The sequence below is a fragment of the Oncorhynchus mykiss genome, chromosome 11 (genome assembly GCF_057628025.1).
Source record: "Oncorhynchus mykiss isolate SJ-2025 chromosome 11, ASM5762802v1, whole genome shotgun sequence".
Classification (NCBI taxonomy): Eukaryota; Metazoa; Chordata; class Actinopteri; order Salmoniformes; family Salmonidae; genus Oncorhynchus; species Oncorhynchus mykiss.
In genome coordinates, this window is record NC_143032.1 from 33,381,242 (window position 1) to 33,403,565 (window position 22,324).

General features: G+C 41.2%; 1 protein-coding gene across 1 annotated transcript in view; it reads left to right on the forward strand.

Annotated features, from left to right (window-relative positions):
- Nucleotides 1-22,324, forward strand: part of LOC110535589 (receptor-type tyrosine-protein phosphatase N2) — a 295,931-nt gene that overhangs the window by 255,877 nt on the left and 17,730 nt on the right. Inside the window, exons 13-16 of the mRNA XM_021620665.3 lie at nt 565-774; nt 5,265-5,412; nt 5,618-5,691; nt 20,411-20,488. Of these exons, the coding sequence (XP_021476340.2) occupies nt 565-774; nt 5,265-5,412; nt 5,618-5,691; nt 20,411-20,488 (510 nt within the window). The remainder of the gene's footprint in view (nt 1-564; nt 775-5,264; nt 5,413-5,617; nt 5,692-20,410; nt 20,489-22,324) is intronic.

The following is a 22,324-nucleotide window of genomic DNA, read 5'->3' on the forward strand; positions in this document are numbered from 1 at the left end:
GGCAGTATCATTGATTTTGGTTGTTTTTGTTGCTCATCTTTTTATTAACTTTTGTCTTCATAATAACTTGTGCCTCCTTGTAAGAAAATACATAAGTAACTAATGCATTATTAAAGAAGTGGCTCATTGAAATTGTTACCACATTTACACAAATGGAAATCAATACTTTAAAACAAATGAACACATCCCTTGCGAGCCAGCCACCCAATGTATTCTTACAGTTTATTATTATTTGCTCTTTCAAATGGTGGCAATACACTGGCTTGACCTTGGCAATTCAAGTTTTTTGAAGGTCACTTCATGAACCTTTAACTGTATTTCTACTTCCTGACATCATTTATATAAATAGGTTTGCTACAAACCGTGCTCCATAGGTCACAGTGATATCCCCGTCTGACACAATCTCAATCTCAAAACAATGTATGTTTGGCTTTTGTACTGGAGTAATATTGTATTGTAATATATTGTACCATTTAGAAGTCCTTTTTATTTGCAATGATAATGCACTAAGAATCAGCTAAGAGTCAACCAATGCCTGATCAGGTTCTACTCTCTCCTTTCCAGGAGCTGTGTCGCCAGCGGATGGCTGTGCGGACATCGGAGCGTGCGGAGTGCCCGGAGCCTCTGCGGCGCCTCTCGCGGCTGAACAGCTCGTCTTCTCAGTTCAGCGACGGGGGACCCATAGCCAGCCCCTCGGCCCGTAGCTCCACTTCCTCCTGGTGCGAAGAGCCTGTCCCCTCCAACATGGACATCTCCACCGGCCACATGATACTGGTACAACAACATACGTGCCGCTACAGTACCCTATAGTCTGCCTGTCTTTCCGGTCCTTCTGTCTGTCCTGTCTGTCTGAGTGTATGTATATATGTACAGTATGTCTGTCTGATGCGAGGAGCCTGATGTTTGGAGTCAGTATGAAGTATAGTGTGTGTAATTTATAGGATGTCTCCCCTCTGCCCTCAGCTTCCAGCTTTGATTCTGTTTGTCTGTCTGGCTCTGTCTCTCTAACCCTTTCTCTCACTATGCTCGCTACATCTCTGCGGTTATCTCATTTTATTTCCAGCTCTGTCTTTCCTTCCACCTCTATCTCTCTTCCAATTTTTTTTCTTTTTCTCTCGCTTTATCCCGCCCTGCCATCTCTGCCATTCTTTCTCTTGCTCTTGTTTTCTCGCTCTCACTGTCACCCTCTTTATCCCTCCTCCTTGCCCCTCTCCTCTCTCTCTCCCTCTCTCTCTCCCTCCTGCTCTTTCTCTATTAAAGCCAAAGTGATACGGAAATTGCTTTGTGTGATGAGAGCTGCTCTAAAGTGAAATATCATTACCCAGCTGATTGTCAGTTGAATGTTTTAGAATTATTATTATTCTTTTTCCTTGTGGGGCCCCTCAGTTGCACACACAATGGATTGTTTGAATTTTGCACAACTTCTGTCTTATTCACTGCAGACAAGCTTGATAAAAGAGATGGAAAGATGCCTGGCAGTGTTTTCATTCATGGGGTAGAATTCATCATCACAGTGCATGTCAGGCTTTTCCTATAAGGAAGGGAAATGAGTTTGAATAACTCGTTGGATTTGTCAGAATGAATGGGCTTTATTGCAAATGTCAAGGCTGGTTGAGACACCTCTTTTGAAAACATTTGAATGGAACATATTTGACCTTTACATTACAACAAAGTTCTACACCATGTACAGGTCTTTTACATTTGCCTTGCTAAGAATCAACCAGATTCACTGCAGATTCTTCAGAAAAGCTGAGTATAATGCACATAAAAACCGCACAGACCTTGACTCTGTTTTGACTCCCGAGTGATCGATTAACCACATGTGAGATTGCCTTGGTATCGCTGATCTCAGACCAGATTTTATTTTTTTCATCTATCCTGTCCTGTCCTCTGTGGATCTCATGCAGCGTGGACTGTGGGAGTGTTGAGTACCTTGCTCTCATGCTGGGTGGGGCTATCTTATAGCTCACACCTACATCTAACACACTGGATGGAGTAGGAGGCTCTTTCTAGCCCAATCTACACTTATCCATGCTTCACCTGGGTTTTTCCCCCAATGGCACTCTATGCCCTATATACTGTAGTGCACTACTTTTGCCCTGAGCCCTGTGGGCCCTGTTCAAATTTGTGCACTAAATAAGGAATAGAGGGCCATTTGGGATGTCGACCTGTTAATATTGTATCTGTAGTTCCGGCTCAGATCCATGAACATGCTGTTAAGTTACTCCAGGAGATACAGTCACACTTTAGTACAGGTGTTCAGCACTGTAGAGTGAAATGTATATAATAACTTCCTAGGTTCAAAATCAGAGTTGGTGGGATGGTGGGATTAGTTTGTATGATTGCCTAGACTTTATTCTCTCCTATTTTGGTAGACCTTCTAGTGCTGAGGCATGTTGAAACATGCAGTCTGTGTGTTTCGGTCACCCATATTTATGCACCATAAATTAGAATGGGTAAGGATTTTTCAGTGCACAATATGTATCGAATTTCAAACCTATTCAAAGACAAACAGCCTTTTTAGGAGCAGTAACACCAGCTATGTTATTCTACTGACAGGCTTTCAGCACCATGGATAACTCCATACAGTAATGCTTCTATTCTTTGTTTTTGGTACTGTTTTTATGATGTCCAGTAGATATGGTTGCGATGTTGATATAATTGCCGTTGTTACTGTATATGTACCCTCTGTAAATGCTTATTTGTTGCCTTTAGAAAATCGATAGCAAGCCCCAGGCAAGATTTCATTATTTTGATGGCTTACTTCCATGTCTTAAAAAAATCTAATTGAAAATGAATAATTTGTTAGAGTAAGGCAGGTAATTTATTAAGGACAAGTGAGTTGTTCGCTTTTGATTCTATCCCTGATTGATTGGACTGATTGCAATGCCCTTTCTCTCCAGGCTGGAGAGAAAAGCTACTATGCTTTTCAGACACTTTCTACTTTCCCCATGGTATTCCCTGTGACTTCTCAGTATTTCATATTCATCATCAAATAGGTGTCTTCATATAGCCATGTCGGCTGACTGTACCCATTATTACAGTAACATTACAGTGGCACAACAGTAGCAACGTTGTGTCACTTGTTTTGTCTGTATTTTCTCTGTATCTAACGTAGCAGCTCTTTATGGCCAATGAGGGCTATTGTTAGGGGGATTACTCAGTGTTTCCTTGACATCCATCCTCTCAGAACCTCTGATTGACAGCCCAGTTACTAATCCCTTATTTACTCAGCCCTGTTACTCTTGTTATGTTCCAAATGGCACCCTATAGCCCATAGGGCTCTGGTCAAAAGTAGTGTACTATGTAGAGAATAGGATGCCATTTGGGACACACACTCTCTGCCTCTAGAAGATGAGGTGATCTGCTGCTTCATCCATCCACAATCAGGCTGCTACATCACTACATACAAATCCCAGCTCCCACAAAAACAACACAATTATTACAATTTGTGATGAAGAGTAGGTGTATAAGCCATTGACTGGCGGCAATTCTGTAGCCCTTCTGAAAGTATTTATAAAATATTTACTCATATAGGGTGTATAGGTCTGTGTAGGGAAGGTGGATGGGGTGTCATGCTATGGAGCTACATTGTATGGGCCCTGGTCAAAAGTAGTGCACTATATAGGGAATAAGGTGCTAATTGAGACACACTTGTTCCACTCTGTCAAGAGAACTGCATGGAAATGGCTCTGTCAAGTTTTCATGACACCCTGTCATTCAACCGTCACTTCTGAAAATACTGCATTGTTTGTTTGTTGCGTCGGCGACACAGCAGCCAACATGCAGATTGGTGCTCACTGCTGACAAAGAACAGTCAACAGAATGATATGATAGAGATGGTGACAATTACTTTTTTTTTGTGCACATTTGCTAATTTTCACTCAAAAGGAAAGCAAAGAATTCTTATTTAAAGTAGTTGATGTGTAGTCAATGACAGCCAACCCCTCTGAGTTGCTAGTGACTAGAGTACATCTACTGTTATTACTGCAATGAGGCATAATAATTGGACCTACATGTGCCCTCTAATACACTGCTTGTCATTTGGTGCATTATCTACTATGACTGGGGCTGCATGAAAAATGACACACTATCCCTGACACAGTGCATGACTTTTGACCAGAGTCCTATGTGCCCCGGTCAAAAGTAGAGCACCATATAGGGAATAGGGTGTAATTTGGTACCCAGCCTGTAACTTTAGAACCAAAAAAGCTGCTGTGAAATACGATCTACTGTTTTTTGACAAAGATATGACTGGAAGTTAATATTTTCTGCTGATGGTGAATGGCGGAAGAGTGGATTTTAGAGTGGCTAATGTCCCGTACTGTGCATGTCCCTGAATATATTTACATGTCAGTTGTATCCATGGTGAGATTGAATTGACAGCCTTAACTGTACTATAGATAAACACGGTGCATCACCTCTCTCTCCCGACTCACCTCCGCTGCCTTTTTAATGTTTGATAAAAGCATAGCACTACTGGGTATAGCTTTCATTGTATTACCCGGCTGATCCCCCACATCAGTTTATGAGTCTGTAATCTCCTGCCTTACACAATGACGGCCTAAACCGTTTAACCCTGCGGGGAGCGTTGATACAAGCGTCAGGCGAACACTGTTCCTCTGAAAAAGAGTCTTCTCCAGAGCCGCCCCAGCCTCTGAGCTCCATAAGACCTGGTTTGTTAGAGGAGCAACGTTGGCTTTTTTTTTCAACCCCCCCCTGCTTTTCTTTTCTCCTTGTCTCTCTGGCGAATTAAATTTTGCTGTTCTCCAAGCGACAGCTTAAACGCAGACAATCTTATCAGGAGCTGTGCAAGCGGTTTGAAAGACGATGATTGAAGCACACTGAGGTATTTCCAATGTGGAGAAACCTTTCAGGAGTCTTTAATTGCGTGGTGCGGTTTTTGGTGGCCCCTCCCCCCAACACCTCCATAACTTACCCCCCCCCCTAAATCTTTCTGTCTGTCTGTTGGTCTGCCTGTTGACATGGGAATAGTATTCTGCTCCAGTGTGTAGATAGGAAGGCCTTAGAGATCCACTGAAATAGAGCAGGTCTACAGCATAGGCATGAATTGCCTTTCATTTGATCTATTCTAGACAGTGAATGACGATCAAAAATATTCTGGGGGTACCCTCCCCATCCTTCCCCTCTTAATGCTGCTATATGTAATTACTTTTCCATTTCAAAATCATTATCTTTTGTTTGATTATTTAGTTATTGATTATTTAGTTGTTTTAAAATGGCCACCTTTTCTCTCTCCTTAGTCGTACATGGAGGACCACTTGAAGAACAAGAACCGCCTGGAGAGGGAGTGGGAGGCGATGTGTGGTTACCTGGCTGAGCCCGGTGACTGTGACGTGGGCCAGGGCCAACACAACACCAAGAGGAACCGCTCTGACGCCGTGGTTGTCTGTAAGTGTTGTTACACACCTCTGACCGTGTGCAGTCTGACCACATCCCTCAGGAGCCGATTACTAGGTTATTCCAGTGTTATTTTTGGCCATGTGAACTGACACTGAAATACAGTATTTTCGATTCCATGTCATTTATCAACAATGAAATGTTTCAATAGAGGAAAAGCAAAAAATGTGTGGTGTATTATGTATTTCTACGACAGATGATCATTCCAGAATCACCTTGAAGGCTGAGAATAACCATGGCAACTCGGATTACATCAATGCTAGCCCAATTGTGAGTATCATTCCGCGTCCCATACTCCTTCACTTTATGTTTCTTTTACGCTTTGTGGTTGCAACTCTACACAAAGACCTGTTGAGGTTGGATTTTATATTGAAATTAAATGTGTTTTTGTGACTTGTCATTAATTTTCCCCATTGAACCTTATGCCTTTGTTCCTCACATTTTGCACCTCAATGGATTCGCAGTGTCTTGTGAATTAATAGTTTGTCACCTTCCCTGTTTTGAAATGGCTGCTCTCTTGAGATATCAGCTCTGCTTTGACGTATTCATCCCAAAAGAATGGTGGTTTATTATTATTTGGACTCGGTAATGTTTCCCCTGAACAAATCCAAAATGGCCCAAATATCGGGAAAGTTTAGGGTTATATTTCTGTCTTTTTCACATTTCACAATAAAGGCTATTTCTGATTTCCCCTGCTGCTTCTAGAGAAGGATTCCATTAAAAAAGAACAGTAAACTATGCATTTCAAATACGGTAGGAAATCTCTTGGAGAGAGATGGGGATGGGTTCCTCCACATTTGGGCTAAAAGCCTATTACTGTATAGCACAGAACAAAACTAACTGGAAGTTTGCAAACATCAATTTATTGTATATTCTTCATTTTAATGCATACGTAATAATGATACCATGTTTTTTACGATAACAATCTATTTTTATTTTTGCTTCTGAAGCCGTAGTATTTTGAGTGATTATCAGACAGAAATTCACTTTTGACTATGTCAAGTCATTCTACTTATCTGTGCTGTGGTTGAGCTGAATCTGCTCTCTCTCCTCCCTAATTCTCTCTCTGTTTAATATGAAAAATGTCCCTTAAAATATCAATGATCTATTTCTCCATTTGCATCTCTCCAATATTAGAAGGTTAAACTAAATTATCTCTTCCCTCTATTGTGTTGTCGTTCAAAGAGGAAAACATGCTACATGGCGCCGACAGATATGGTCGCCTCGCTTCGCATTCTTAGGAAACTATGCAGTATACAGCCAGGAAGAACTATTGGATATAAGAGTAACGTCAACTTGCCAACATTACGACCAGGAATACGAATTTCTCGAAGCGGATCCTCTGTTTGGACCACCACCCAGGACAATGGATCGGATCCCAGTAGGCGACCCAAAACAACGGCGCCGCAGAAGGGGCAGACGGAGCGGTCCTCTGGTCAGGCTCCGTAGACGGGCACATTGCTCACTGCTCCCGAGTATACTACTCGGCAATGTCCAGTCTCTTGACAACTAGGTAGACGAAATTCGAGCAAGGGTTGCCTTCCAGAGAGAAATCAGAGATTGTAACATTCTCTGTTTCACGGAAACATGGCTCACTCGGGATACGTTATCAGAGTCGGTACAGCCACCCGGTTTCTTCACGCATCGCGCCAAACAGAAACAAACATCTCTCTGGTAAGAAGAAGGGCGGGGGTGTATTCCTTATGATTAACAAGTTGTGGTGTGATCATAACAACATACAGGAACTCAAGTCCTTTTGTTCACATGACCTAGAATTCCTTACAATGAAATGCCAACCGCATTATCTACCAAGAGAATTCTCTTAGATTATCATCATAACTCTATGTAAACTGGAAACCACATATCCTGAGGCTGCATTTATTGTAGGTGGGGATCTTAACTAGGGGTCCCGCTAGCGGGACAACTTCCAGTGAAACTGCAGGGTGCGCAATTCAAATACAGTGCCTTGCGAAAGTATTCGGCCCCCTTGAACTTTGCGACCTTTTGCCACATTTCAGGCTTCAAACATAAAGATATAAAACTGTATTTTTTTGTGAAGAATCAACAACAAGTGGGACACAATCATGAAGTGGAACAACATTTATTGGATATTTCAAACTTTTTTAACAAACCAAAAACTGAAAAATTGGGCGTGCAAAATTATTCAGCCCCCTTAAGTTAATACTTTGTAGCGCCACCTTTTGCTGCGATTACAGCTGTAAGTCGCTTGGGGTATGTCTCTATCAGTTTTGCACATCGAGAGACTGACATTTTTTCCCATTCCTCCTTGCAAAACAGCTCGAGCTCAGTGAGGTTGGATGGAGAGCATTTGTGAACAGCAGTTTTCAGTTCTTTCCACAGATTCTCGATTGGATTCAGGTCTGGACTTTGACTTGGCCATTCTAACACCTGGATATGTTTATTTTTGAACCATTCCATTGTAGATTTTGCTTTATGTTTTGGATCATTGTCTTGTTGGAAGACAAATCTCCGTCCCAGTCTCAGGTCTTCGTGTCTCCCAGGTGGCTTGTGGCAAACTTTAAACAACACTTTTTATGGATATCTTTAAGAAATGGCTTTCTTCTTGCCACTCTTCCATAAAGGCCAGATTTGTGCAATATACGACTGATTGTTGTCCTATGGACAGAGTCTCCCACCTCAGCTGTAGATCTCTGCAGTTCATCCAGAGTGATCATGGGCCTCTTGGCTGCATCTCTGATCAGTCTTCTCCTTGTATGAGCTGAAAGTTTGGAGGGACGGCCAGGTCTTGGTAGATTTGCAGTGGTCTGATACTCCTTCCATTTCAATATTATCGCTTGCACAGTGCTCCTTGGGATGTTTAAAGCTTGGGAAATCTTTTTGTATCCAAATCCGGCTTTAAACTTCTTCACAACAGTATCTCGGACCTGCCTGGTGTGTTCCTTGTTCTTCATGATGCTCTCTGCGCTTTTAACGGACCTCTGAGACTATCACAGTGCAGGTGCATTTATACGGAGACTTTGGATCATTCAGAGATCCTCACTGAACTTCTGGAGAGAGTTTTCTGCACTGAAAGTAAAGGGGCTGAATAATTTTGCACGCCCAATTTTTCAGTTTTTGATTTGTTAAAAAAGTTTGAAATATCCAATAAATGTCGTTCCACTTCATGATTGTGTCCCACTTGTTGTTGATTCTTCACAAAAAAATACAGTTTTATATCTTTATGTTTGAAGCCTGAAATGTGGCAAAAGGTCGCAAAGTTCAAGGGGGCCGAATACTTTCGCAAGGCATTGTAAATAATCATAAATGTTATGGATTTTAAACATTTATGTACATATAAGTGTCATATATTGGTTGAAAGGTTACATTCTTGTTAATCTATCTGCACTGTCCTATTTACAGTAGCTATTACAGCGAAAACATGCCATGCGATTGTTTGAGGACGGCACCCCACACAAATATTTTTCCACCAGCACAGGTTTCATACTTTCACATATAACGCTAAATTATTCACTTACTTTTTGAAAATCTTCCTCTGATTTGTCATCCAAAGGTTCCTAGCAATAACATGTAGTGTCATTTTGTTAGATAAAATCCTTCTTTATATCCCAAAAAGTCAGTTTAGTTGGTGCCATCAATTTGAGTAATCCACTCGTTCAACTTGCAGAGAAAGGAATCTGAAAATCTACCCCTAAACTTTGTTTCAACAAGTCAAAATACGTTTCTATTTACTCCTCAGATAATCTAAAATGTAATCAAACTATAATATTTATTTAGGGAAGAAGTATGTTCAATAGGAAACCAATTTTAGCAGGTGTGTAATGTCTTCATGGCGCGTGCAAACACGAATTTCCAAGACTGTGTCCCTCTACTATAACTAATGTATATTATTCGTTTTTGAAGTTACAAGCCAGAAACCTTGAACATAGACTGCTGACACCCTTTGGAAGCCATAGAAATTGCATTCAGGGAGCTAATTTTCAATATGACCTTTCTCTTGCCTTTGTAAGAGGATGGTCTCTCTTTGGATTTTCTCCTACAGTATCTATTGTGTTATATTCTCTTACATTATTTTAACATTTCTACAAACTTCAAAGTGTTTTTTTTCCAATGGTACCAATTATATGCATATCCTGGCTTCAGGGCCTGAGCTACAGGTAGTTTACTTTGGGCATGTCATTCAGGCAGGAAGTGGAGAAAAAAGGGGCCTAGCCCTAAAAATCTGAAAACAAGGCTCCCTAAATTTTATGAGCATATCAAATGCGCTACCTGGGCTGGCAGCATTCTGGATCAATGTTACTCTAACTTCCGCGACGCATGCAAAGCCCTCGCTCACCCTCCTTTCGGCAAATCTGACCACGACTCCATTTTGTTGCTCCCAGCCTATAGACAGAAACTTAAACAGGAAACACCCATGCTCACGTCTGTTCAACGCTGGTCCGACCAATCTGATTCCACGCTTCAAGATTGCTTCGATCACGTGGACTTGGATATGTTCCGGATAGCCTCAGACAACAACATTGATGTATATGCTGATTCGGTGGACGAGTTTATTAGCAAGTGCATCGGTGATGTACCCATGGTGACTATTAAATCCTTCCCAACCAGAAACCGTGGATTGATGGCAGCATTCGCACAAAACTCAAAGCGCGAACCACTGCTTTTAATCATGGCAAGGCGACCGGAAACATGACCGAATACACACAGTGTAGCTATTCCCTCCGCAAGGCAATCAAACAAGCTATGCATCAGTATAGAGACAAAGTAGTCACAATTCAACGGCTCAGACACGAGACGTATGTGGCAGGGTCTACAGTCATTCACGGATTACAAAAAGAAAACCAACCCCATCGCAGACACCGACGTCTTGCTCCCAGACAAACTAAACAACTTCTTTGCTCGCTTTGAGGACAACACAATGGCACTGACATGGCCCGCTACCAAAACCTGCGGGCTCTACTTCACCGCAGCCAACGTGAGTAAAACATTTAAACGTGTTAACCCTCGCAAGGCTGCCGGCCCAGATGGCATCCCTAGCCACGTCCTCAGAGCATGCACAGACCAGCTGGCTGGTGTGTTTACGGACATATTCAATCAATCCCTATCCCAGTCTGCTGTTCCACATGCTTCAAGAGGGCCACCATTTTCCTGTTCTCAAGAACGCTAAAGTAACTGAGATAAATGACTATTGCCCCTTAGCGCTCACTTCCGTCATCATGAAGTGCTTTGAGAGTCTAGTCAAGGATCATATCACTTCCACCCTACCTGACACCCTAGACCCACTCCAATTTGCTTACCGCCCCAGTAGGTCCACAGACGACACAATTGCAATCACACTGCACACTGCCCTAACCCATGTGGACAAGAGGAATACCTATGTAAGAATGCTGTTCCTCGATTACAGCTCAGCATTTAACACCATAGTACCCTCAACTCGTCATTAAGCTCGAAACCCTGGGTCTCGACCCCGCCCTGTGCAACTGGGTCCTGGACCTTCGGCCCCAAGGTGGTAAAGGGTAGGAAACAACATCTCCACCCCACTGATCCTCAACACAGGGGCCCCACAAGTGTGCGTTCTCAGCCCTCTCCTGTACTCCCTGTTCACCCATGACTGCGTCGCCATGCATGCCTCCAACTCAATCATCAATTTTGCAGACGACACTACAGTGGTAGGCTTGATTACCAACAATGACGAGACGGTATACAGGGAGGAGGTGAAGGCACTCAGAGTTTGGTGTCAGGAAAATAATCTCATACTCAATGTCAGCAAAACAAAGTAGATGATCATGGACTTCAGGAAACAGCAGAGGGAGCTCCCCCCTATCCACATCGATGGAACAGTAGTGGAGAAGGTGGAAAGTTTTAAGTTCCTCGGCGTACACGTCACAGACGAACTGAAATGGTCCACCCACACAGACAGCGTGATGAAGAAGGTGCAACAGTGCCTCTTCAACCTCAGGAGGCTGAAAGAATTTGGCTTGTCACCGAAAACACTCACAAACGTTTACACAAACACAATCGAGAGCATCCTGTTGGGCTGTATCTCCGCCTGGTACGGCAACTGCTCCCCCCACAACCGTAGGCTCTCCATAGGGTAGTGAGGTCTGCACAATGCATCACCGGGGGCAAACTACCTGCCCTCCAGGACACCTACAACACCCGATGTCACAGGAAGGCCAAAAAGATCATCAAGGACAACAACCACCCGAGCCACTGACTGTTCACCCCGCTATCATCCAGAAGGCGAGGTCAGTACAGGTACAAAACTGGGACCGAGAGACTGAAAAACAGCTTCTATATCAAGGCCATCAGACTGTTAAACAGCCATCACTAACATTGAGTGGCTGCTGCCAACATACTGAGTCAATTCTAGCCACTTTAATAATTAAAAATTAAATGTATCACTAGTCACTTTAAACAATGTCACTTTTTATAATGTTTACATACCCTTCATTGCTCATCTCATATGTATATACTGTACTCTATACCACCTACTGCATCTTGCCTATGCCGTACTTATCCATATATTTATATATACATATTCTTATTCATTCCTTTACACTTGTGTGTAAAAGGTAGTTTTTGTGAAATTGTTAGATTACTTGTTAGATATTACTGCACTGTCGGAACTAAAAGCACAACCATTTTGCTACACTCGCATTAACATCTGCTAACCATGTGTATGTGACCAATAAAATTTGATTTGATTTGATTTTGATTTGACAATGAAATGACAATTGGAGTTGTTTCTCCACTCTTCCATGTTGCTATTAGTAGTTGGAGTGGGTTATGCTGTGCTTGCCCTTAGTAAAAATAATACATGTGTGAAATTTGTATTTTCACATGTCAATTGGCTGTTTTCACATGTTGAGTTAAAATTTCACATAACCATATTTTCACGTGTATTAAATTGACAGTTCACATGTTAACACCACTTTTTCACGTGAGGAGAATTACATGTTTTCACCTTATATGTGAATTGCAAGTTCATATTTAAAAACATGAACTTTTTAGCTAGTCAATACACTGCTAGTCCGAAGAAAGTTCTTGCTTCCGTTGTCTCTTGATGAACAAAGTGTGTCTCACGACCATCAAGCTGTAAAGCAAGGACGGTCAGTCTAGTCAACACGACCTGTGAGCGTGTTGTGCTAGCCAAGTTAGCTAAAGCCTTGTGACGAGAGCTAACCAAGTCTCGATAGCTAGCCTTGTGACGAATTCTACCCTCAGCAAAACTTTCCTTCAGTCAGTACTCAACACTATCGACAGGAGCTGAGGTCCTATTTTCTGCAGCATTAACCTCACAGTTCGCCTGAGAACAGTTAAGCAGGAAGACAGGAATCTAGTCTTGCCGAGGAGAGCTTTTCAGGAGCGCAGTCACATCCGCAAGAAAGAGAGGTGAGAATGTCCAGTTGCAGGTGAGAGGCTCCCTTTATTGAGGAGAGGGGCTCACATCACTCGCCACTCAACCTGTTTGTCTCCAACAGAAGCTGTGCGGTTGGATTCTTCGAGCTTGATGACCCGCCCTAAGTTGTAAGCCATAAATGACACATCGAAACGAGTATTAAAAATAGAACAATCACATTTGAAAATCACATTTGCAGTTTCACATGTAAGAAAACTATACATGTAAATCTAACTTTCACATGTTGAACTGCAACTTCACAAGTGAAAAACAATCACATTTGAAAATCACATATGCAATTTTATATGTAAGAAAGCTCCATGTTAAAATATCACTTTTACGTGGAATTTCAAGTTCACATGTGGGGATGAAAGTGTGAAAAGGTGGCTTTAACATGTTGCAGTAGTAATATTTCCCAATGTGGAATTGTACATTCTGTAATACCATTATGTAAAAAGCTTCCTTAGCCTACCTGAGTGTAATAATTAATCCATCCACTGCATTATTATTGTAGTCCTCAATGGTGTTGCATTGATATACATGTATTCTTAGCGCTACCACTAGGGAGAGATTCTGAGAGTTCTGGTGGTTGATGTATAACTTAATTGTTTGGACCGAGTGAAAAACAAAATGTCCATTCACATGAGTGTAGCTAAGTTAAGTAACTAGCTAGCCAGCTGACTTTTGTATGCAAGACAATGAGAACAAGATGGCATTTCGGATCATTTTATATTTCCTTATATTTTGGCTATAAAATGGTTTTACAAACGAGGGCCATATTGAGTGTATTTACATGTGATCATATGAACCATGCTAATGATATTTACAATATTTTAGAAGGTTACTTTTTATGACATTTCTATCTAATGGTTGCATGCTAATCGCTAACCGCTAGCTAGCTTAGTGATAGGCGATAACTAGCATTCCATTTCATCCTAGCTAGCTATTTTTAGCTTCTGTAATTGTTAGCTGTCCATTGGTTTTTGTTACATTTAATACACACGCCTAAAACGGATTTGAATGTATTTGAAAATGTGTGAATGTGTTTGCTTTTGGAATGAATGTAAACATATACTTTTTCTACAGAGATGATTTCTGGGCTGTCTAGAGTTAATCAGTTAACTCAAGTTAACTTTTTGTAATTTCTGTGGACTAACGTAAACTCACCCCATTCCGTACAAATGTGCGCAACCGCAACATTCAAACGACGCTACAAAGAAAACTAATGGGACTGTAGCGACTGTGTTGACGTCAAAATCGGGGTGTGAACTAGGTTTCTATTCAAGTATTGATAGACATGGTAATGGCTCTATAGTATTGGAGAAAAGTTGAAAAAACTGACCCTCCGTTACATTGTGACGTGTCATGTCGTAACGTACACCGCGCATGAAGCAACTATTTCTGTCTTACAATCTCTCTCCACCAGGTGTAGCAGTTCTATCATCCTTTAAAAACAAGAAATGGTCAGTGACGGGGGTAAGGGGGGATACCTAGTCATTTTTTTCATCATCATTGCATGCGATCATCATTCTCAAAGCAGCTGTTTACTTCTAAGATCACTTTAGCATCGCCCTAAAAACCCGATTCAAGTTCGACACAAACCTTCAAATAGGTATGTAATGACACATTATATAAACTCTTTATTGTGTTTTATTTACATTTCAGAGGCGATAAGGTGATAAGTTGGACAGATCAAGTGAAAAAAAGCTATTTTCCCACACAACATCTCTCCTTCTCACTATCACGCATTAGTTTCGCTTCCCCACCCGCCATTTTTAAAAAGACCCGACGGGGCTCATTGCCTGCAGAAAGGGGCAGCGTTTAGGTCATGTAATTCTGATTCTGTTGGAAAGGGGAGAAATTGTGCTTTACAATGGTATTGACATTACAGTTGATCTGGAAGTATTACGTTTTTGGGCCGCTAAAATAAGGGCAATTGTACGGACCAAGGCAATGTACTAGTTTACGTGAGTTTACGTTCATCTTTTTAAATTGGAATTAATCACATTATCTTATAGCGTTCAAAATACATTGAAAACATCCAAAATACATAACCTATACAGGTAAAAACAACAATGTGATGTCAAAACAAGTTGACATTGAGGTTAAAGGGATATTTTGGCAGAGGCGCTTTATCTACCCCGTAGTCAGATGAACTTTTGGATACCATTTGTTCGTCTCTGTGTCCTGCATGAAGTAAGTTAGAGGTAGTTCCATGAGCATTGCTAACTAAATACCCTCTATACTTCCAGTTGTTGCGCTAATGCTATTTAGCAATTGCGCTAGTGCTAGTTATCATCTTCCTTCAAACTGCACGCAGAGACATAAAATGGTATCCACAAGTTCATCTGACTCTGGGGATGTAGATAAAGGGCCTCATTGCCAAAATCCCTTTAAAGAAAGTGTAATTTATCAATTTACCTGACTTTGCGAACAGTTACTTTGAACAAAATCAAGACATCAATATTCTTGTAATGCTTTTTATTTTAAGTAAATTACAGCTCAATTTGAGCAGATTCTGATTTCGCGATTAATCGTGATTAATCAAAGCAAATCCTGCATTCAACGCAATTAAATTTTTAAACGTTTGAAAGCCCTATTTTAAACTGAACAGTCAATATTATGAGATTGAGAGAAATTGATAATAAATATATGTTGGAACTCAACCTCAGTGTTGGCCCTCAGTCTAATGGTCAAGACATTGGCTTTGACTGTGGGAGACCTGGGTTCTAATCCCACTGGTTACAAAAGCACATGTGAAACTTAAATGTAATAATTTAGGAAACCACAAATGAGAATGTGAAACATCCATGTGAAAGTATGCAAATGTCAGGAAACCACGTCTGACACATGTAAAAATAGATATTTGTGTGTTCATACATTTTTTTTTTATACACTTTTTTTGTAAGGCTGGTGCAGAGCAGAGTAGACAGTAATCAGTGATCCAGTGCGGTACGGATGAAAGCATGGTAATTATACCACAACGGGACCCCTGGCTGAGCTCTGTGAAACTGCCATAATTACGTCTGTCAATGCGCCCTCCTCCTCCTTATTAGCCCAAGAGAAAAAGTCAATCATTTGTCATCTTTTTCTTGGAATGTGGAGTTCGAGTAGTAAGGGGGTGGTAAGAAGGACGTCTTCTCTACCCCCACAGTCAGGGAGGGGTGACACACAACAACAACGTAGGGCATGTTCATACTAGTTTAGGGCTATAGTTCAAGTATTTGTTGCATTTTATTTGTTTCATTTGGTCTGGTTGGTTTCACATTGCCAAATGTCAAACAAACAAAAATTCCTCTACAAAACCATGTGTCTATGCAAATCATTTGTTTATTTGTCTTCTGCACCCTACAGCCTAGTCCAGAGACTTGTAACTTATTTATGATGTTGGTGGTAGAGCTCATGCCTGGGTTTGTCCCAAATGGCAACCTATTCCCTATATAGGGCTCTGGTCAAAAGTAGTGCACAGCAAAGGAATACCGTGCCATGTTGGACGTAGCCCTTGGTTTCAATCATGGTCTCAGTCATACTTGGCTTAGATTTTGATATTCTGTTAGATTTTTTCAATCAGACTTACTTGTAAGGAAAGTCAGTAAGATTTAAGATGTGTTAGCAAGGCATTGAATTGCAAGATGTTAATTGAAATGATATTTTCCTCAAACCTTAAACGAAAGCTTTTATTTGGTAAAGATTCTGGTTTTCCAAGGTCTTTCCCACCCAACAGAGAGAGGAGAGCAGGAGAGAAGCTGAAATACGGAGGCCACCTTTTCATGTCCTACTTTTAGTATTCATACGGTGATGTCAGGCTGCACGTAGCTACTGTATGTCTGTGTCCTTGAGATTGCCTAACAGGGAGCTGGAGCTCTAGCTTTTAGCATCGAGTCTTTCATTTCTGTCAGGATAAAAAAAGGCATCTGCAGAATTTCAACTAGGCAGGAGAGAGTGTGATGCTAACAAAGCGCTGCTACCTAATAGAGTGGAAAAGTGCATTCATTTCTTTAGCTCTTCTCCAGAAATGCCATTTTGAATAACATGGTGAGGCAACGGGAATTCCAGGTGGTTTTATAAATATATGTGTAAAGCCAGGCGTGCTTTGATGGACTATGTTAGCTAGCTTTATATTAAGGAAGTGTGTTGAGTTTGTGCAGCTATACTCTTCTATATCTCATGCTGCACATCTGTACTAAAGGTTATTGGGATTTAGTTCAACCTCTATAATCATCTCCCCTAGTCGGTGCTAATAAAACCACTCTGATATCTCCTCAAGAAAGAAGTTCATAAAAGGAAGAGAAGACGGCCATTAAAGACAAGGCAATCCACGGTGTCTCTTAGCACATCCTGGTATTATTATCTGGTTGCATCCCAAAATGACACCCTATTCCTTATATAGTTTACTACTTTTGACCAGAGCCCTATGGACCCTGGTTAAAAGTAGTGCAGCTCTCTGTAATTGCTCCAGCCCGAAATGGCTCCCTGTAACAATAAGGGTTGTGCTGCACGATTGCATCCATTGCCATAGTAATGGATGTGGATGTCACTCACTGGAGTGTCATCCGTTGGAGATTCAGGACTGATCTCTGGGCAACACAAAGGTTTCATCCCTGTCTTCTTCTCCCTATTACGAGATAGATGCTTATCTCAAATTGCAATGCAAGACTATTGCATGAATGTGTTGTATTATGAACCTTTGCAGTATAAAAACACTGAAGAGAACATAAAAAGGCTATGATTCTTTTTACGGAAAACAGAACTGGACAGTAAAAAATACAGTAAAAACTGTGTGGTTTTTTTGAGCATTACAAAATGGGACCCAATAAAGTGAAGTGCTAGCGATAAACCAACTCTGAGCTGGTTAGCTCTGGTTTTAGCTCCAGTGTTTATTTGGCAGGTTTTTTGTCATGAATCTTGTTCTGGAGGCAGCTCTGCAGAGTGGTCGCTAGCTGGCACAGCCACCAAGTCATAAAATCAGATTTTAAACCTAACGTTAACCACACTGCTAACCCTAATGCCTAACCCTAAAAAAAAGTAAAACATCTATAAATGTTACACTATAGCCAATTTTTTACTTTGCAGCTAGCCTATCTAAGGGAAATCGGTCAGTTCTGCCTCCAGGACAAGACTCATGACAATAAACGTCAACTTGCGTTTATTTGGAGAATACAAATTCTGTTGCACCCCTTCTTTACACTGAATTTCTACATCTCTTCTGTAAGGAAAAAAATGGCTTTGTCTGAGTGTAACAAAATGTCTGAATTCCAAATGGTTTATTTATGTCTTTTCTATTCTGCTTCTCCTTTCAAATAATATTTCATTTGCAATTTGGCTTGCAATATCTGATATTTACAAAAAGATCTCACTGTTTTAAGTTTCTCCAAGTGTCAAATTTCGTAGTTGCTCCAAACATCAAATCTTGAAGTGTTTTGACACCCTGGGTTGACTCCTCCTGCTCAGCATTGTTTTGTTTCTCCAAAAGTTAAGGTTTTGGATAGGGCAAAAAAAAAGTCTACCACTGGGATTGAACACGCGACCTTCGTATCCGGAATCATGGAATTATAGTGCTGAGTGATTAACTGTCATTTCGGGGGTTATCGGTTATTAAACAACTAATTGACCGATGTCGGTTCAATTAATTGAATTCCATTTAGCTCAATGCGCCGTTACTCTAGAGTGAAGTCAAATATTTTCAGAGATAAATCAAGTCAAGAACTATGTGGGATGCTGGGCCGAGTTGTAGTTTTCATTAGCAAATATTCAACATAGGTAACCATAATCCTGTATTTTCAATCTCGGATAGAGACGGATCAGGGAGGAAGAGGCGAAGCACAAGGTTTCACTCTTGCCAAAATCTGCCCAAAATAAACCCAATGTGTTTCTATGGGCTTATTTTGGACCTAAGCTTGTTGCCTGCTTTCCTGCCTTTGGAACAACGACTCCCATTGTTAGCACAGAGACATGAGCATCTCATCATTATATACAGATCTCTGGACAGATGTACTTTTACGCCTTTTACGTTATGTTAGATACACACAGACTACATAGACCGCATGAGCGAGGAATGTACGCAACACAACGAAGAGCGGGACAGAGACAGTTCGCTTACCTTGAAGAACTAGTCACATTAGTTTGTCAGACAGCTCTGCAGCATACTTAGGCAGGCTAGCTGAATAGGATGACTAAAGACAGTACTGTATGGGGAGCACATAGATAACATTAGATGGTTTGGCTGGCTGACTGCATCTGCCTGAGTGAGATGAGATCATGACTTTAAGACTTTAACGAATGAAAAATAATATAGTCATCAAATAAAAACAAAGTAATATTCCCAACCCCGGGGCGGCAGGGTAGCCTAGTGGTTAGAGCGTTGAACTAGTAACCGGAAGGTTGTGAGTTCAAAACCCCCGAGCTGACAAGGTACAAATCTGTCGTTCTGCCCCTGAACAGGCAGTTAACCCACTGTTCCCAGGCCGTCATTGAAAATAAGAATTTGTTCTTAACTGACTTGCCTGGTTAAATAAAGGTAAAATAAAAAAATAAAAAATATTATTTCATATAATGTTCCCTATTGTTGGCTTTGGAATTTCCATTAAAAAGCTCAAAAAATCATTATTTCTTAATGCATTAAATGTTTTTTAAAAATTGAAAAACCGAACCGCCCTCAAAAAGCACTAATCGCTCGGCACTATGGGTTAACGCCAATCCGCCACCCCCATCCACATCGCCCTAGCAAAACCAAGGCCTGTTTGATAGTAATAGCCCCTAGTGGCCGGTTTTGAAGGCATTTCCCGACGTCCTCGGGACATGGACAGATGTCCAATTTCGAAGTTCATCTTGAGCGATTTGCCTGGATATTTGTTCCCCTTTGTTCATTGCCTTTCTCAGACTAATATGAATAGACAGAGAGGGAAGGCCAGGGTCTTGTTCTGTGGAGCTGGATGTAGAGCTGGTATCAAGCCCCTTGTCTTTAATAAAAAATAAAGCTTCAGGGGAAATTGCAGATCTGCTTTTATCCTTTCCTCAGCCCTCTGTATCGCTGGGTTCTGCATGCCAACGCTCAACACACACGGGTGCGCACACATGGACACACACCCACACACTCACACACATACAGAACACACAAACACTAGCCCAACCCTCGGAGACACCCCTATCCCCTCTTCTAAAGGCCTCAGTGACATTCTCTGACTATCATCAATAATATGTTGGAGAGGCGATGTCATTTCCTTTACACATGAGCTTCCTTTAATCAGAAGCATTAAAGAATAACCATGCCTGGAGGATAAAGAGGGGGGAAGTAAGAGAGGGAGGAGAGAGAGGAGTGGATGGCTTGAGTGAAGAAGTGAGCAGGAAAACCTGGACAGCCATCGAGGAGAAAAGGCGGGAGCACTACCGATAGATGAATGGAAATGCTTTTACTCTGTCTTGATGCTCTAACTGAAGACACGGAGTTGTATCCCAAATGGCACCCTATTTGCCCCATGTGCTCTGGTCAAAAGTAGTGCACTATATAGGGAATAGGGTGCTATTTGGGACGCACAGGGCAGTATGTTCTTGTCCCTTTTATACAATTTATATTAATAATAAACTCTTCTCCTTCCCCTCTTCTTCAAGATGGACCATGACCCGAGGAACCCCATGTACATCGCTTCACAAGGCCCTCTACCCTCCACCGTGGCTGACTTCTGGCAGGTAAAGCACAACCAATCATGAACTAACAATCAGTTTTTGTTTGTGAGAGTGTGGGCGACATTTGAATAAAAATTGTTTTTAAAAAAACACAGTGAACTTCATTAGAAACTGGTAGCATGATTACATTGGAAACTTTTCTTCAACTGTGTATATTATAAGAGGAGATCATTTAACAAGATTATAATGAAGTATTTTTTGCGCAGATCTGTGCTCTTTTCCGCCACGAAAATGAAACTATGAAATGTAGGATTACTGTTTTCTTTTGCTGTAAAGTATTATGATTGCCCTCGTGTAACAAAGTTTGTTGCATTATGATACATAACAGCAGCTTTCACCACTGTGAATATGACTACAAGGGTGATTTTCCAGCTTGCCATTTAGACCTGGCAACCCGGCAATGCTTTGCTGCCTCAGACGTATGCCGGGTTGCCAAATGGTGTTAATATGCATTAGTGTGAAAGCACCCAAGTCATTAGGGAGGATCATCACTCCCATACAGTCAAGTTAATGTATCAGCTGTGGCATTGCTGCGTGTGTAACATGTTAGCATGAACCAGAGACGTCCACAGGTTGCATCCCAAATGGCACCCTATTCCCTTCATAGTACATTTCCTTTGATCATAGCCCTATGGTCCGTGGCCAAAAGTACTGCACTATGTAGGGAATAGGGTGCCATTGGAGACGCAGACACAGACCAGCTGGCACCTTTACACCCCATGTTGAACTGAAGATGCACTTACGGTAGGTACAGTTGAAGTCGGAAGTTTACATACACTTAGGTTGGAGTCATTAAGAAAACTCGTTTTTCAACCACTCCACAAATTTCTTGTTAACAAACTATAGTTTTGGCAAGTCGGTTAGGACATCTACTTTGTGCATGACACAAGTAATTTTTCCAAAAATTGTTTACAGACAGATTATTTAAATTATAATTCACTGTATCACAATTCCAGTGGGTCAGACGTTTACATGCACTAAGTTGACTGTGTCTATACACAGCTTGGAAAATTCCAGAAAATGATGTCATGGCTCAAGAAGCTTCTGATAGGCTAATTGAAATAAATTGAGTCAATTGGAGGTGTACCTGTGGATGTATTTCAAGGCCTACCTTCAAACTCAGTGCCTTTTTGCTTGACATCATGGGAAAATCAAAATAAATCAGCCAAGACCTCAGAAAAACAATTGTAGACCTCCACAAGTCTGGTTCATCCTTGATAGCAATTTCCAAACGCCTGAAGGTACCACGTCCTTCTGTACAAGCAATAGTACGCAAGTATAAACACCATGGGACCACGCAGCCGTCATACCGCTCAGGAAGGAGACGTGTTCTGTCTCCTAGAGATGAACGTACTTTGATGCGAAAAGTGCAAATCAATCCCAGAACAACAGCAAAGGACCTTGTAAAGATGCTGGAGGAAACGGGTACAAAAGTATCTATATCCACAGTAAAACGAGTCCTACAGTATATCGACATAACCTGAAAGGCAGCTCAGCAAGGAAGAAGCCACTGCTCCAAAACCGCCATAAAAAAGCCAGACTACGGACTATGTCCAATTAATCTACAATCAAGTTGTTGAATCATCTCAAGAATTAACAATTGAAACAGGATTCACCTGTGCTCAATTTCGAGTCTCATAGCAAAGTGTCGAAATACTTATGTAAATATCTGTTTTCTATTTTTAATGCATTTGCAAACATTTCTAAAAACCTGTTTTTGCTTTGTCGTTATGGGTATTGTGTGTAGATTGATGAGGAAAAAAGTAATTTAATCAATTTTAGAAGAAGGCTGTAAGGTAACAAAATGTGGAAAAAGTGAAGGGGTCTGAATACTTTCCG